Raw genomic sequence first — 13526 nt, 5'->3', positions numbered from 1 at the left:
ATCTCAGGATCTGACAGTTCTTATCTTCTTTCTTAACTTATCTTCAGTTCTGTCATGGGACCTTTGAATCATTTTACAGTACATTTTGTTGAATGAGCCCAAGCACCTGCTGTGGCATAAAACAAAGTCAGACAAAAACTACATTAGAGAATTATTTAATGTCATCTTTTTCTAATACAAATGCATACACATATTTTTTCCCGCTAAATCACATACAATCACTATAGCAATGAACATCACAATACAAGAAATAAAAAGCAACAGATGTTGGCCTTCAAGCTTTGGGTATAGGGAAGGGACACACACACACACACACACACACACACACACACACACACACACACACACACACACACAGAGGAATAATTCTCAACAAAGATTTACAATACTGTACAGCATTAAAGAAACGCTTCCTTGACATGGAATGAAGAATGTGGTGGCAGTAAAAAGGATGAGAGTTTCAGCCAAATACTACTAACACAAATCAAATGTCTATAGAGCCAAGCCAACTTCACTCCATATAAATATTCTTCATCCAAAAATCAGTGCAGTGCCCTCTACTTTGTCTTCTTCTTCTTTTTCTTTTCTTCTTCCCATCATGCTTCATGCAGTCTGCTTATGACCTGGTTCAATTCACACCACGGCTTCATGACGGAGAGTTCACATAACCTCTGTCACACGTTATGGGTTGTATTTTTTTTTTTTTTTATTTACTTATTTATTTTTGTTAAACCTGTGTTTTTGTGTCTACCACCTAGTACCCCAAAGGTCCAGCTGTGAAGTACAGGTCATTTAATCATGGACAGTTCATCAATTTTGCAGATATAAAGTGGAACAAAATTTTTTTCTTTTTCCTTCTCAAAATTTCTTTTTCCAATCAAATAAGCTTTTTCTTGTCTCATCATTTGGTGATTTCCCTTTAGAAAAAAAAAAGTCCTCTGGAGTGTTGGGTTTACTGGATCCCCCTGAAGAGGCACATAGCGAAGACCATGGCAAAGAGCTGTGAGGAAATAAAAAACACAAAGCAAAGCTTATTCATCTCATCCCAAATACTAACATATATTTCTACCTCACAAATATAAAGGATCAAAAGGTTATAGAGGATATGAAATATGAATCCTCCTAACTGCAATCAGTGCACGATAGTTATAACGTGTAAAAAATAATGCATCGGGCAAAAATTGTGCATTGTGTTATTCAATCACACACAGGTATTAAAAATCTCAGTGAATCCATTGTTGTGTGACCATCAGTACCCACAAGATGGCAGTGTCACTCTGTGAAAGGACAGGCTAACTGCACAACGTTCCTTCTAGATTGGCAGCAGTTAAGAAGTGCAAAAATGTACTCGGTCTTGCACATAAACATAAAGCACAAGCATATGTGGAAATTAATTAACACCATCTTACCTCAATAGTGAGTACCACAATGGCCAAGGCTCCAGCCACATAAATGTACATCTCAAAGTAGTCCACTACTGCAGAGTAACAGCCCTGTCACAACACACACACAAAGAGGGAAAAAAAAACCTGTCAGCACTATAGCATTAGACCACAAATCTCGACATGCCTGTTTGTCATCGGTAGAAGATTCTTCACTATCCTCCACTGAACACGAACACAAACACACACACACACAGATGCACACATGCACGCACACACACGCACACATACACGCACACGTACGCATGCACCCTCTCACACACACACACACACACACACACACCGCAGAAGCGTTCATTTGGCGCTGAGAACATGAAAAAGCACTAATCGGCACTAGAGAAGAGTGGCGCCTCTGAATCCTCGCTGCATCCAGAGTGTTTCTGCTCTAGTTCATTTCAGGTGGCGCGTGTTTGACTGCTAACGGGGAAACTGGAGAGGCAAATGGACAGCAGGATAGAGAACCAACCTTGTTGTTGCGGAACTGCATATTCCCCTTGAGGCATTCTTCCTTGCTGATATAGGCCACGTCTCCAGGGTGAATATTCCTACGGCAACAAGCCAGGGGCACTACGTCCTTAGGGTTGATGACCTTGAAGTTGCTCCCCTCAAAATCCTCAGGGCTGTTCACCCCACAACAGTCAAACTGTGCCACAGAGAGAGAGACAGAGAAAGAGAGGTGTCAGTTCTATGTATTGAGTGACATAACGTAAACATGGCTATCAGTGCCGTACAGTGAACTTCTCCAATCGCATGTAGAGCGATTTCCAGCAAGTGTAACTGCTAGAGTATCTCGATTATTGTGAAACATTCTGTCACTTACCAATTCATCTCAATCTCTTTAATTCAGATTTTTTGGCAGAAGAAAACGAAACACAAATCATTCCCTTGAACTCATCACTAATGTATGCTTGTGTTTGTAGAGTGGCAGACAAGGCCTTACTGTGTTCATGATGGCGTTCCATGTGGAGGTAAAGACATCGGTGTTGTTATAGCCCTGGTAGTGCTTCTTCAGTTCCTTAGTAAAGTATTCTCTGGTCAGCTGTGTGAACAATAATGAGAAGGTATGGGTGTTCCTTTTCATATCATCAAACTAAGTCTGAATATCAGGTGTTTAATGATCTGTTTCTCACTCACGTGCTCTCGGAAAATGAAGGCCAAAATGGCAGCAGCCAGCTCCGCAAGGAAAATGATTAGGATGAGCATGAAGAACTGAGAGAGAGAGGGGTGGTGGGGGGATGTGTGTGAAACAAAGAAGTACAATCACAGGACTCATTTCTTTCTGTTTACTTGCTGGTCAAAACAAAACATATAAAGGTGAGGCACACAGTTTTCTGTTTGCAAAAACACATATTTCACTGTATCATATTTCCCATGGCAATAAAACACGCACACGCACACGCACACACACACACACACACACACACACACACACACACGCATACACGTCACTCACAAAGAGCAGAAGACACTTATTTTCCCGGATGGCTCCACAGCATCCCAGGAAGCCAAGTAGGAACAGCATGCCTCCCATGGCTAGAATGATGTAGACCCCGGTGAAGAGGAGGGGGTTGGCTGCCACAATCTCCCTGAATCCAGTGGGGTCCACAAGCACCCACACCCCCACACCCAGGAGGAAAGAGCCACCAAGCTGAGAAAGAGGGGAGAGAGACAGAGAAACCAGATAAGAATACTGAGTAGATTTTAAAAGAGGTGGAGATACAGAGAAGGAATCCAAAAATCACTCTGCTCAATTTCTGGTTTGTCTAAGAAATGGGCTAAGAAAAGATACATTGAAGATGTTCAGTGCTGCTCATATGGAACAAATATTGCTTGCGTCTTGTGGAACTGCTGATATTTGTTTATGGGTTTGTGTGTTCATGTGCGATGGTCTAAACAAAGAGTAAAAAGGACAGTACGGTTTACTTTGCAGGAGTGGGAATTGGAACAATTTTTAGAAATCACACTTTTCTCAGATAAAATCAACTCAAAGTTAAATGGTGGATTCTGACAAGAAAATACAAATAGCTTGGCAACACTCAGCCAGTGCCCTGAACAGAGGATTAAAATGAGAGCGGGAACCCATTTAAGGAGAGGGCTAGTGAGTGAGAAAAGCGAAAGCTGCCAAAGATGAAAGGATGGGGGGAAGGGGAGAGCTGGTGTGTATGTGAGGAGTCTTAGCACTACAGTTACAGACACAGAGGTGGGGGTTGGGCTGCTGCTCTGTTGCTCTAGCTGGTTTCCTCTCCCTCACTGCTATCCGCTACCTGTCAAAGTAAAGGCATTCTATACTACACAATACATCACATACACACACACACACGCACACACACTCGCACAGGACTGAGCAGCTGACAGGTTGGTGATTAAATATCTCCAGGGTGTGTGTGGGTTTGTGTGTATCTCTTTGTCTGTGAGTGAGTTTGTGTGTGTGGAATGGGTGTTGCGATAAAATGGTTCACACACACACACACACACACACACACCAACAACAACTTCTTTTGGTTCTAAGTCAAATCTGAAAACATTTTTCAGAAATGCTGCATTTATGATATCAGGCTGGGACAGACATTATTATTTCACTCTTTCCACAGTAAATGCAGTATAACGGAGGTCTCGGTAAATTTCAGCTGGCAATGCAGTTTAAGCTATACTTTGATAGTGACACCTACAGCAGATAGTTCTGGGATATTTTTTAGTCTGGCTGAGATATCTATATGCAGAGCAAAGATTGCTGTCTTTACCAGTCTTAGCCTGAGTGCTTTATCTGTGAGGATAATTCACTCCATCAGAGTAGATCACACAGTCTCACCCTGATGCCCCTGGTAATACTCCCAGTCGAGACCAATCACAGGCCCAACATTAAAGGTGTCAGAGCAGACAGCTGATCAAAGCACCGCTTGACAGAATAAAGAATCGCCCTTCCTTTACACTTTCTCGTTTTGCTCTCCCCCATCTCCCTTTCTCTCTCTCTCTCTCTCTCTCTCTCTCTCTCTCACACACACACACAGAAAGTGGAGAAGAGCTAAAAATTAGCCGATGCGCCTGAGTCTAATTGTTCACGGCTGACGAATCAGAGATTGGCATAGAGCAATAATCCATTTCACAAATGCTTAAATGAATCAGAATGAAATGAAAATGAATGTCAGAGTGACTGTTTTCAGGACACTTTTTTTTTTTTTTTTAAACTGCCCTATTTCTATTTTGGTATTTTGATAGATGTAGTTATTTAAATATTTTCATTACCTCTGGCTAGATGTTCAAATCAGTGTTTGAATGCATATTTATTAGCACTACAGCTACAAAACACTGCATTATGGTGCCAACAGTCAGACACCAACTAACCAACACCTGCTGGCTAATGGTCATCAGTGACTTCAGTCATTCAATAACAGATATCAGAAATGCTATGGATGTGTCAAAGTGAGTAGCAGGAAATACTTACGAAGATAAGGAAGTTAAAAACAAACATCAGGTACTTGATACAGCTTAGACAGTCACCCTCCATGGATGTGCCTCTCGCTGAAGCTTCTCCGTGCCCCTGTGAGAAAAAAACAGCACATGTACATCAGTAGAGAGCCCTGTTATTTAACTATTAGTTATTTAACTACACACACACACACACAAACACGCATGCACAGTTACACTCACACACGCACACACACAAAGACAGAGGAAAGAGAGAAAGAAACAGCAAGGAGAACTACATTGTACAATTGCCCTTTGCATTAGATAGCAAAGCAAAGAGGCACACTCACAAATAAACATGCACAATCTTGGTAAATGCTACAAAATATCACATCTACATTACATCTGTGCAAAGCTTCACGAATAGAAATAGTGAAACTACTATTTTCGGGTCTCAGCTGTTACTCCTTCTCCTGTAGAACAGAAAAAAAAAACTATGCAGAGCTTTGCAGTCAGCATAGTCAAGCTCTTGGGCAGTTTCAATGGGATGTGCATTGGCGACAAAGGAAAAGCCTTTTTTCTGCAAGACCCCGTGTGTTTTAGTGCACTTTAGCAATATGAGCCCCAAGTCCTCATGTGAATTACAAAAGAAACTGAGGCTGTTTTTTTTGGGGTTTTTTTCGTTTTTCACCCAAAGCCTGTGCTTCCCTTTTAGTGTAATGAATGAGGGGAGATCCTCATGTTCCAGTAGAGCCATCCCTCTACCTGATAAAACACTCTCTATGATGAGGGCCTATTAAGGCAGCACTTTACTCTAATGAAACTGGAGCTCTTCCATCAGAGACCAGTCATAATCTGGATTGGCCCAGAACCTGCCAACACTCACACACCATTACATAGCTATCTGAGAGGGTCATCCAAAACAGAGAAAAATGTGAGAAGTGTAATACCATAATGCGTGGTCATCTAGTTTCAGCTAAATCCATGTGGCCTTGAACGGATAGCGAACTCTCCTGAATAAAACTGCACGGTGAACGTCAGTAACTACACAGCTACAAGTTTATGGAAGTGGTGTTAAAGCTAACGAACCTCCTTCTGGGAGACGCAGCTGTTCTACCTGAAACAGTACACACATTTAAACGCATAAACACTACACACGTTTAAATGAATAAACACTACACACGTTCTGCTGTTACGGCTTCCAATAGAATTTTTCAGAGTGCAAAATGTCATACATCAAACTGCACAAAAAGAAGCCAACCACAAACTACAAATTCATGGAGGAAGTGTGAGGTTTAACAGGTTAGGGTTTTTTGAAGTAAAATGCAAATTACACGTTAAGGTGTTACAGCTTTCTGAAACTGTCATACATAAAACTGTAAAAAGAAAAAGAAAAAAAAAAAAAGAGAGAAATGAACCAAAAAAAAAATATGTATAGAGATTTACTTTTTCTAAAGAACAAACTACACTGCCTTAAAATGCACAGATATAATCACCAACCAACCCACCACAATCTACATACTTCTATTGTAGATTAAAATTTCTATGATTTTAGCAAAAAAAATTGTATAATTGTATGTATGTGTGTGTGTGTGTGTGTATGTATACAAATACAATTTACATACAATTTCCTATATATATATATATACATATATATATATACACACACACACACACACACACACACACACACACACACACACACAGTATTTATACACAATTTGATATATATATATATATATATATATATATATATATATATATATATATATTTTACACACACACAATTCAATCTACAATTTACAAATTATTCAATTTATCAACCGTACAATGGTAAATGTCAAACGTCAAACACTCTTTCAAGGCAGAAAGGATGGGGGGGGCGGGAGTGGGCACTCCTTTGGAGATGCAGCATTGAAAGTAGACTAATCCAGTCTGAAAACTCCTGAAAAAGTATTTAAAATGACTCATTTTCTGTGCAGACTTTTTTTTCTCCTTTTTCTTTGACAAAACATCATCCCATAATGTCCAGGCAAGGGCCATTCACTGTAAAATCAGGATGGAGCACTCCCCAGGTGTTCTGATCCACGGTTGTAACGGATCAATAGACCTTGAAGCAGCAGACACAGCCTCATGCTCACAGCTGGAGCGGGTCTGGAAAGACGTCAGAATTCACTGTTCTTAATTAATGCGACGACTTCAGCTCTAACTCTCCTCCCCTGAGCTGCAGGGATAGACTTAGAGGTGATCTGAACCTAAATTAATCCTTTCGATCATCCTGATACGCCTAGATATTGATTATTTTCCCCTAAGTGCTGATAGAACCCTTGGGGCTATTACTGTTTTAATTACACCTTCTCTAAAGAAAGAGAGAAAAGAAAAAAAAACAAAACATAAGTCTGTTGAGGGAGGCTTTAATTGGGATTTGAATAAATTAACGCACAACAATTGTTGGTCGACTCTTTCCTTTCTTATTTTTCTCAGTTATCCGTGTGAATTGGAAAACTCCTTTTAAAATCTGGGTGTTGGGATATCTGGTCGTCTGAAGGTAGAGAGAGTTGTGGTGTTTTTGAGTGTGTGTTTCTAAAAGCCTAGGTGTAGTTCTGGAGGCCTCTGTTTTTTCTGTGTTAAAACACAACCGCTGTGCTCGGCTGCTTTACAGTGCACGGGGGATTAATATATGTCTCCCAGTTGGAGCACTCTGGTGTAAAGCAGCTCGCCCCAGTATAAATCAAAACGCCAGTGGACCCTACCCTAGTCTGCCCAGGAGAAAGTGCAGAGCGAACAGAACGGAATTTCCCACGGCACTGCAGCCCTCATTGATCAGACACAGCCAGGGAGATGGGGAAGGGACCATGCAGATACACACAGACCCCTGCCGTAGTGCCCCTCACACACATACACACACACGCGATATGCCCCAGACCAAAGCACTTGACTACTGACAAAACACAATTACACAACAAACCACATGATGACTGACAGGGGCTCAGATCATCTCTCTGTGGGTGGAGGGCCTCTGACGCTGTGGCTGGAGCTCTAATGCTCTGAGGTGTGAGACTGACGCTGAATCCAGCCAGCTGAGGGAGGAAGAGGGAAAAGGAAAGAGGGCAAGGACACTGTTGACAGCTCAGGGTTCAGACATGGCAATGATATGGTAAGTATACAGACAGGACTGGTGAGGTACTACACACACACACACACACAGACACACACACACAGGGAGACACACACACACACACACACACACACGCAATATTAACTGTGTCCTAAGGTATAATCTAGTGACTACTGACACACTTAGCTCCACTGTTACTCTTTAACTTTACCAGTAAATGGCTTTACCAGTAAAATCACGTTAAAACACGAGGCAGCACATGACGAGCTGATGCGTCGAAGATTTATGACTTTAGCCTCGGCAAAAAAGTAATAGTATTTGCTGCATGCCTTACTGTAGCTTACTGTAGAAAATGTGGATGTGCACATTTTTAGTATTACACTCAGTGTCCTTCTTCTTATGGACAGCATGTATTCAATCATATCTGTAGTGCGTGAGCAGCTGGTCACAGATACTGAATGCAAAGAGACACTTGCTAACTGTCGTTAGAAGAAGCAGGAGTGTTTTATGAAGTGTTTCTTGAAGTCTACACACTGTTAGCATTTCATGTCCACACACTATTGTCTAAACTTCCATTTAGTGTAAACAAAGCAGGAAGACCAGGATAAAACCCAGACACCCTGCGATTCCAGCTCCACAGGAAACATTGAGGAGGATGTGAAGGATAATTGATGTGACTCTTTGACTGTCATTCCCATGCATGTAACACGTACAAGAACAGAGCATAGTCTGCCAAATACAATCATATCCTGTCCACATCTGGAGGGAGCAAAATATACACAACATATCACTACATACCTAAAATACTTATTATCGCTGGTGTGTATCATCACTCCATGTTCTCAACTTCTACCCCCCTAAATACAGTTAAGACAAATGTGGTGTGGGAGTCAATGCATATTCCACATAATTACAGATTAGAAGAGAAAACCAAACAAAGGAAGAAAAAAAAACACAGTAAAAAAGTTGGTGCTGATATAGGGCCAAAACACTGTGTGTTGCTTGACTGCATCAACTCTAAAACACCCCCACTTTTTCACAGTCGAAGGGAACTGCTTGATACCAAGACAAAGGTCTATGCATGGCTTGCATAATACAAAAAATGCACACAATAACATTAGCAGACCTACATTACTAATGAATTTAAACACAATACAAATATTTCATCAATGATAAATGACTAACACTGTATTAAATGCCATATCAACTCCAGGCACTCTAATAGCACTCTAAATGCTTTTCAGAAGTCAAAATAGTCAACAAACACATTACACATCATCTTTCAATTAGCATAAATACTGGTCGTACGTGCCACGAAGCCACCATAAAATAATCAATAAACAAGCATAATAAACACAGTATCATTACTCATCAGCACGCAAATCACATTTTTTTTACCTGAGATCAAGAGAAAGGCAAATGGTAGATGAAATGCCAAGCTCTCTCATAAACATGCTAATGGATTTCATGCTTACTGTAACTCACATGCTATTCAACAGATGACATACAAAATGCATGTATAAGAATGAACTAAAATAAACCACACTTGAGCATCGTTGAGAGATCAGTACTACGTTATTGAACGTTTTAGAGGTCTGTGACTTCAATATAGTTTTTTTTCCTTTTACCTCCTGATAAATGTCTTGGAAACATTCGATTGGGAGTCTAAAATCCCACTTACTCAATAGTCACAATTCTCTGCCCCATCACCTTGTGTGCTCTCTTTTAAAATGGGGCCTTTTTTTGATACAGAGAGGACAAAGGCTCTCTCCTTGAGGAGGACACTTTAACCATGATTAATCTACTGTCTGCCACAATCAGCCCAGGATACCCAGGACAAGTTAATCATTGGCGGACAAGGACATGGTAGCTTCCCCATCCACTCCATGAGGCCCTGAGCACGCATACATAAAACACTATATTGCTTGTGTCATTGATATAGTGAAGACTGCGCCCTTGACCACCTTTGGCGTCGCTGACCCTGTGATGATGGCGTGTAATTAACCCCATTAGGTGGCTTTCCAGTTATCCTCGTTCCCACAAACCTGGAACAGGTGTGGTGACTGTAATATGGGGAGTTCACTTTGGCCATGCTTAAATACATTCATGTGTGTGAAAGAAACACTTTTTAGTTCATTTAAATTAAACAGCCTTGGGTGTGTACTGGAATAAGTGGACTGGCTAATAAGGCTGCTGAAGTCCAGTAAAGGAAAGCAGGACTAAAGGAAAGAGAATGCTGGCAGATGGAAACTGTATCTCCCGTGTGGCTGACACTGTCCCTTAATGAACCTCCAATTAGCGTAGGAAAAGCCCCGTGCAGTAGAAAACGAATAGATAGCAGAATAGCTACAGCATGTTCATTGATAACACTGCATCTCAAAGCTAGCTTGTGTGAAAGACATTCTTAATGCTAACAGCCACACTGAGTCCAGAGAATCAAGAGTTAAGCCCTCCAACCAGGCAGCTGATCCCCTCATGAACAAAGGTTTGATTTAGTGGAAAATGCTTCCAACCAGAGGTGGACAAAGACACCGACAGATAAATTCTGGTAACATTCTTCTTACAATTTTAGATTACCCCAGCCAAGTTCTTTTGGTTGAAAAACTCATCAAGAGCTTTGCAATGGTTTTACTGAATAGCTTACCAGTGTGAATCACACAAATGACTACTCAAAGAACTGAATCAACTCTCAAGAAAGATCACGAGTTTGGAATAGATAAAATACTAAAAAAAAAAAAAAAACAAGTACAGTTGAGATTTGAGGGAGTAAATTCAATGAGAATAAAATATGCATTGTAGGTTTCTGGTGGCAGAATCAGCAGTAGAAAATTACTTTTCTATCCAGAGATGAACTGATTCATCGTTCTGTCAGATCTCACTACAAGGCTGCAGGTGCAACCGAAACATGAATGAAGCCAGTTCACTTTTGTCAAATGACCAATGAATAGAGAGCATTCACTTTAGGGAATGAATGAATTCAGACTATTCTTTTGAACAACTGGTCAGTGAATACGGGTGCCAAAGGAAGCATGTGAATAGGACCAAAAAAACGAAGAATCACTGACAACTGGAGACAGATGAGCAAGTAGGGGGTTGAAGTGACTACCAAGGATACATTTTGTGAGAAGCAGGATGGACAAGGGCAAATTCAGTGCTGTCTTCAATAGCCTTGCAAACACTATGCATTAAACACTGTTTAATACAACTTATCTGCAGTGAAGTCAATGGTTCTGTTGAGATAGAGAGAGAGATTGACCCGTCATGAAGGGCACAATGCAGCTTTTCCAAACGAAACTGAACGAGAGGAAGTCTCGACATGGAACAGTTTTGAAGATGCCTCCATATTTAATCATGTCAGCAACTCTATCTAATGAGACAAGTCACTGTTCGCTGCTACAGAAATGGATCAATACTGGGCATAGGCAGCTGACTGACTGAGAATCGATTTAGCTCGACTGCTTCTCTTTTGTCTGTCGAGGCACTCTCCGACTCCCTCGATCTTTTCTCTGCCGCTGTGTTAGCCAACACATCAACACAGCTTCATCCGAGCCTGACAGCAATCCACAGGGATATTCCCCTGACACTGGACTTTCCCTCTATATCAAATTAGACACTCACTCAATTCAGCTGCCCTATGTAATGAAATGACGCTCTCATAAATGGAAGCAGAGAACTGGTGCATGTGTACATATAGTCTTGAAAATTCTTTAAAAAAAAAAAAAAAGGCTGATTTTGAAGGGCTTAAAGAAAAAGAGGTTGTTTAGTGGCTGTTTTTAGCCCATTTGCAAAAAAGACAAAAAAGACAAACCAAAGTTCTTTCTCAGGGCCTAAATATATTTCTTGTTTACAACAGGCCTCTTTTTTTGGGGGAGATAAATATCTATATCAACCAAGTCAATGATGGCTTGGACAGAGTAAACAAAGACAATAACAGATACTGTTTTAGAGAAGGAAAAGAATCCCCCCCCCCCCCCCCCCCCAACAGTCGTGACCACCAGGAAAAACACTGGTCTGATAGCATGACACACAGGAGGATAGCTTTAATACTTGACTTGACGGGAAAAATATGTTTGTCTGTAATCACTGTGCACTGTGTCAACACAAAGTGTTGACGAGTATCTACATCTGCTCTCTGTCTCTAAAGTACACATCCTTCCTCTTCGACTTTCAAATCAACTTCTGACCTCACTTTGACCTCATGCCCAAAATTTGGCATCTTTCACAGAGGCACGCTTTAAGAAATCTCTGTTTCTTCTTATCTGCTCTCAAGTCAAAGCTCTGAGATTATTGATCTTGGAAGCATAACATGTATTTTTGTGAGGGGGGGGGGGGTGAGAAGAAAGAAAATGCATAAGGAATGATGACATAGGATTTGACCGCAGACTATTGTGACAACTCAAAATACCGCACTAAGACTTAAGGCCCCTTAAGGCCCCATCGCATGGGGGGAAAAAAGGAGGAAAAAAAATTCCCAGGCTGAGAACACGCATGTGCTCTGTTAACTAGAACTAACGGTCTCTGTAGAAAGCAGTTGTGGGAGATGCATGGGGAAGACACCTTTGTCTCTGGACTGCTGTTTGGAAAGGCCACTTAACACCAGTCCCTGTCAGTGCAAATCCAGAAGAGCCTCGCTCTGTACAGATGGGGGACAGCTTGGATGGCCATTTGTCTAATGAGTGATCACTCACAGCCCTGTCACGCTGTCATCTGGAGGAGGACCTCTGGCCCCCAATGTGCATTACCAGAAATTGTTTAGGTGTCTCAGGCAGATGCAAAACCCGCTGCCAATCTGGTTTGATGGAAGGAGTAACAGTCTCAAGCACTCAGGCAACATAAAAAAAATATCCAAACAGCAAAGTCAGCACAACAAATTGATTTATCATGAAGTAGAAAGTATTTCCCTGGACGTATCTCAATGCTGTTATTGCACTTTTGCAGTTACTGAAGTTTCTGTCTGCGTGGTACAGAATTGGAAAGCAGTATCTACACTTTTAGTCACCACTAAAACTAGAGACAATGTTCTCCTTCACATGGAGGTTAGGGAGCATACTGTCAGTGAGTGGGGTGTGTTCAGAGCAAATGTTTGACACATATCCAGTTTTACTCCTCAGACATTGAGAGGAGGACAGATAGCGAGGTTCTGAACTCCTGCCAATAGTGTTATATCTGGGCACCATCTGTTCCTTTATAAACATACCAATGCTAATCATGTTCGCCTCAAAAGACAGAGAGTATATGAATGTGTTACTGTGAGTGTAGTGTGCATCTAACTGCAGGTCAGACAACAAGCCCAGTTGTTAAAGGAGGAGACAGACACCTCATCTCAGACACATTCCTCGGGGACAAAGCCACCTGCTTCAACAGCTCTATTACACACACACACACACACATCCCTGTTATACCAACAAATCAATGTTAGGCAGAGAAGCATACATGATTAATACACTATCATAAAATCAATTTAGAATCCCATGCGCACTGGGCACATACTCTAATATTAATGTTACAAGCCGATTAAGGATTCAAACAAAAACACTACTGAAGACCAAAGCAGACTACCT

General features: G+C 41.2%; 1 protein-coding gene across 1 annotated transcript in view; it reads right to left on the bottom strand.

Annotated features, from left to right (window-relative positions):
• Positions 1 to 710: 710 nt before the first annotated feature.
• Positions 711 to 13526, bottom strand: part of tspan18b (tetraspanin 18b) — a 30399-nt gene continuing 17583 nt past the window's right edge. Inside the window, exons 3-9 of the mRNA XM_030777859.1 lie at positions 4885 to 4980; positions 2896 to 3090; positions 2577 to 2651; positions 2383 to 2481; positions 1909 to 2085; positions 1410 to 1493; positions 711 to 1000 (exon numbers count right to left, since the gene is read on the bottom strand). Of these exons, the coding sequence (XP_030633719.1) occupies positions 953 to 1000; positions 1410 to 1493; positions 1909 to 2085; positions 2383 to 2481; positions 2577 to 2651; positions 2896 to 3090; positions 4885 to 4980 (774 nt within the window). The 3' untranslated portion in view covers positions 711 to 952. The remainder of the gene's footprint in view (positions 1001 to 1409; positions 1494 to 1908; positions 2086 to 2382; positions 2482 to 2576; positions 2652 to 2895; positions 3091 to 4884; positions 4981 to 13526) is intronic.

This window comes from Chanos chanos, chromosome 1 (genome assembly GCF_902362185.1).
Source record: "Chanos chanos chromosome 1, fChaCha1.1, whole genome shotgun sequence".
Classification (NCBI taxonomy): Eukaryota; Metazoa; Chordata; class Actinopteri; order Gonorynchiformes; family Chanidae; genus Chanos; species Chanos chanos.
This window is presented reverse-complemented; position numbering and strand designations above follow the sequence as displayed.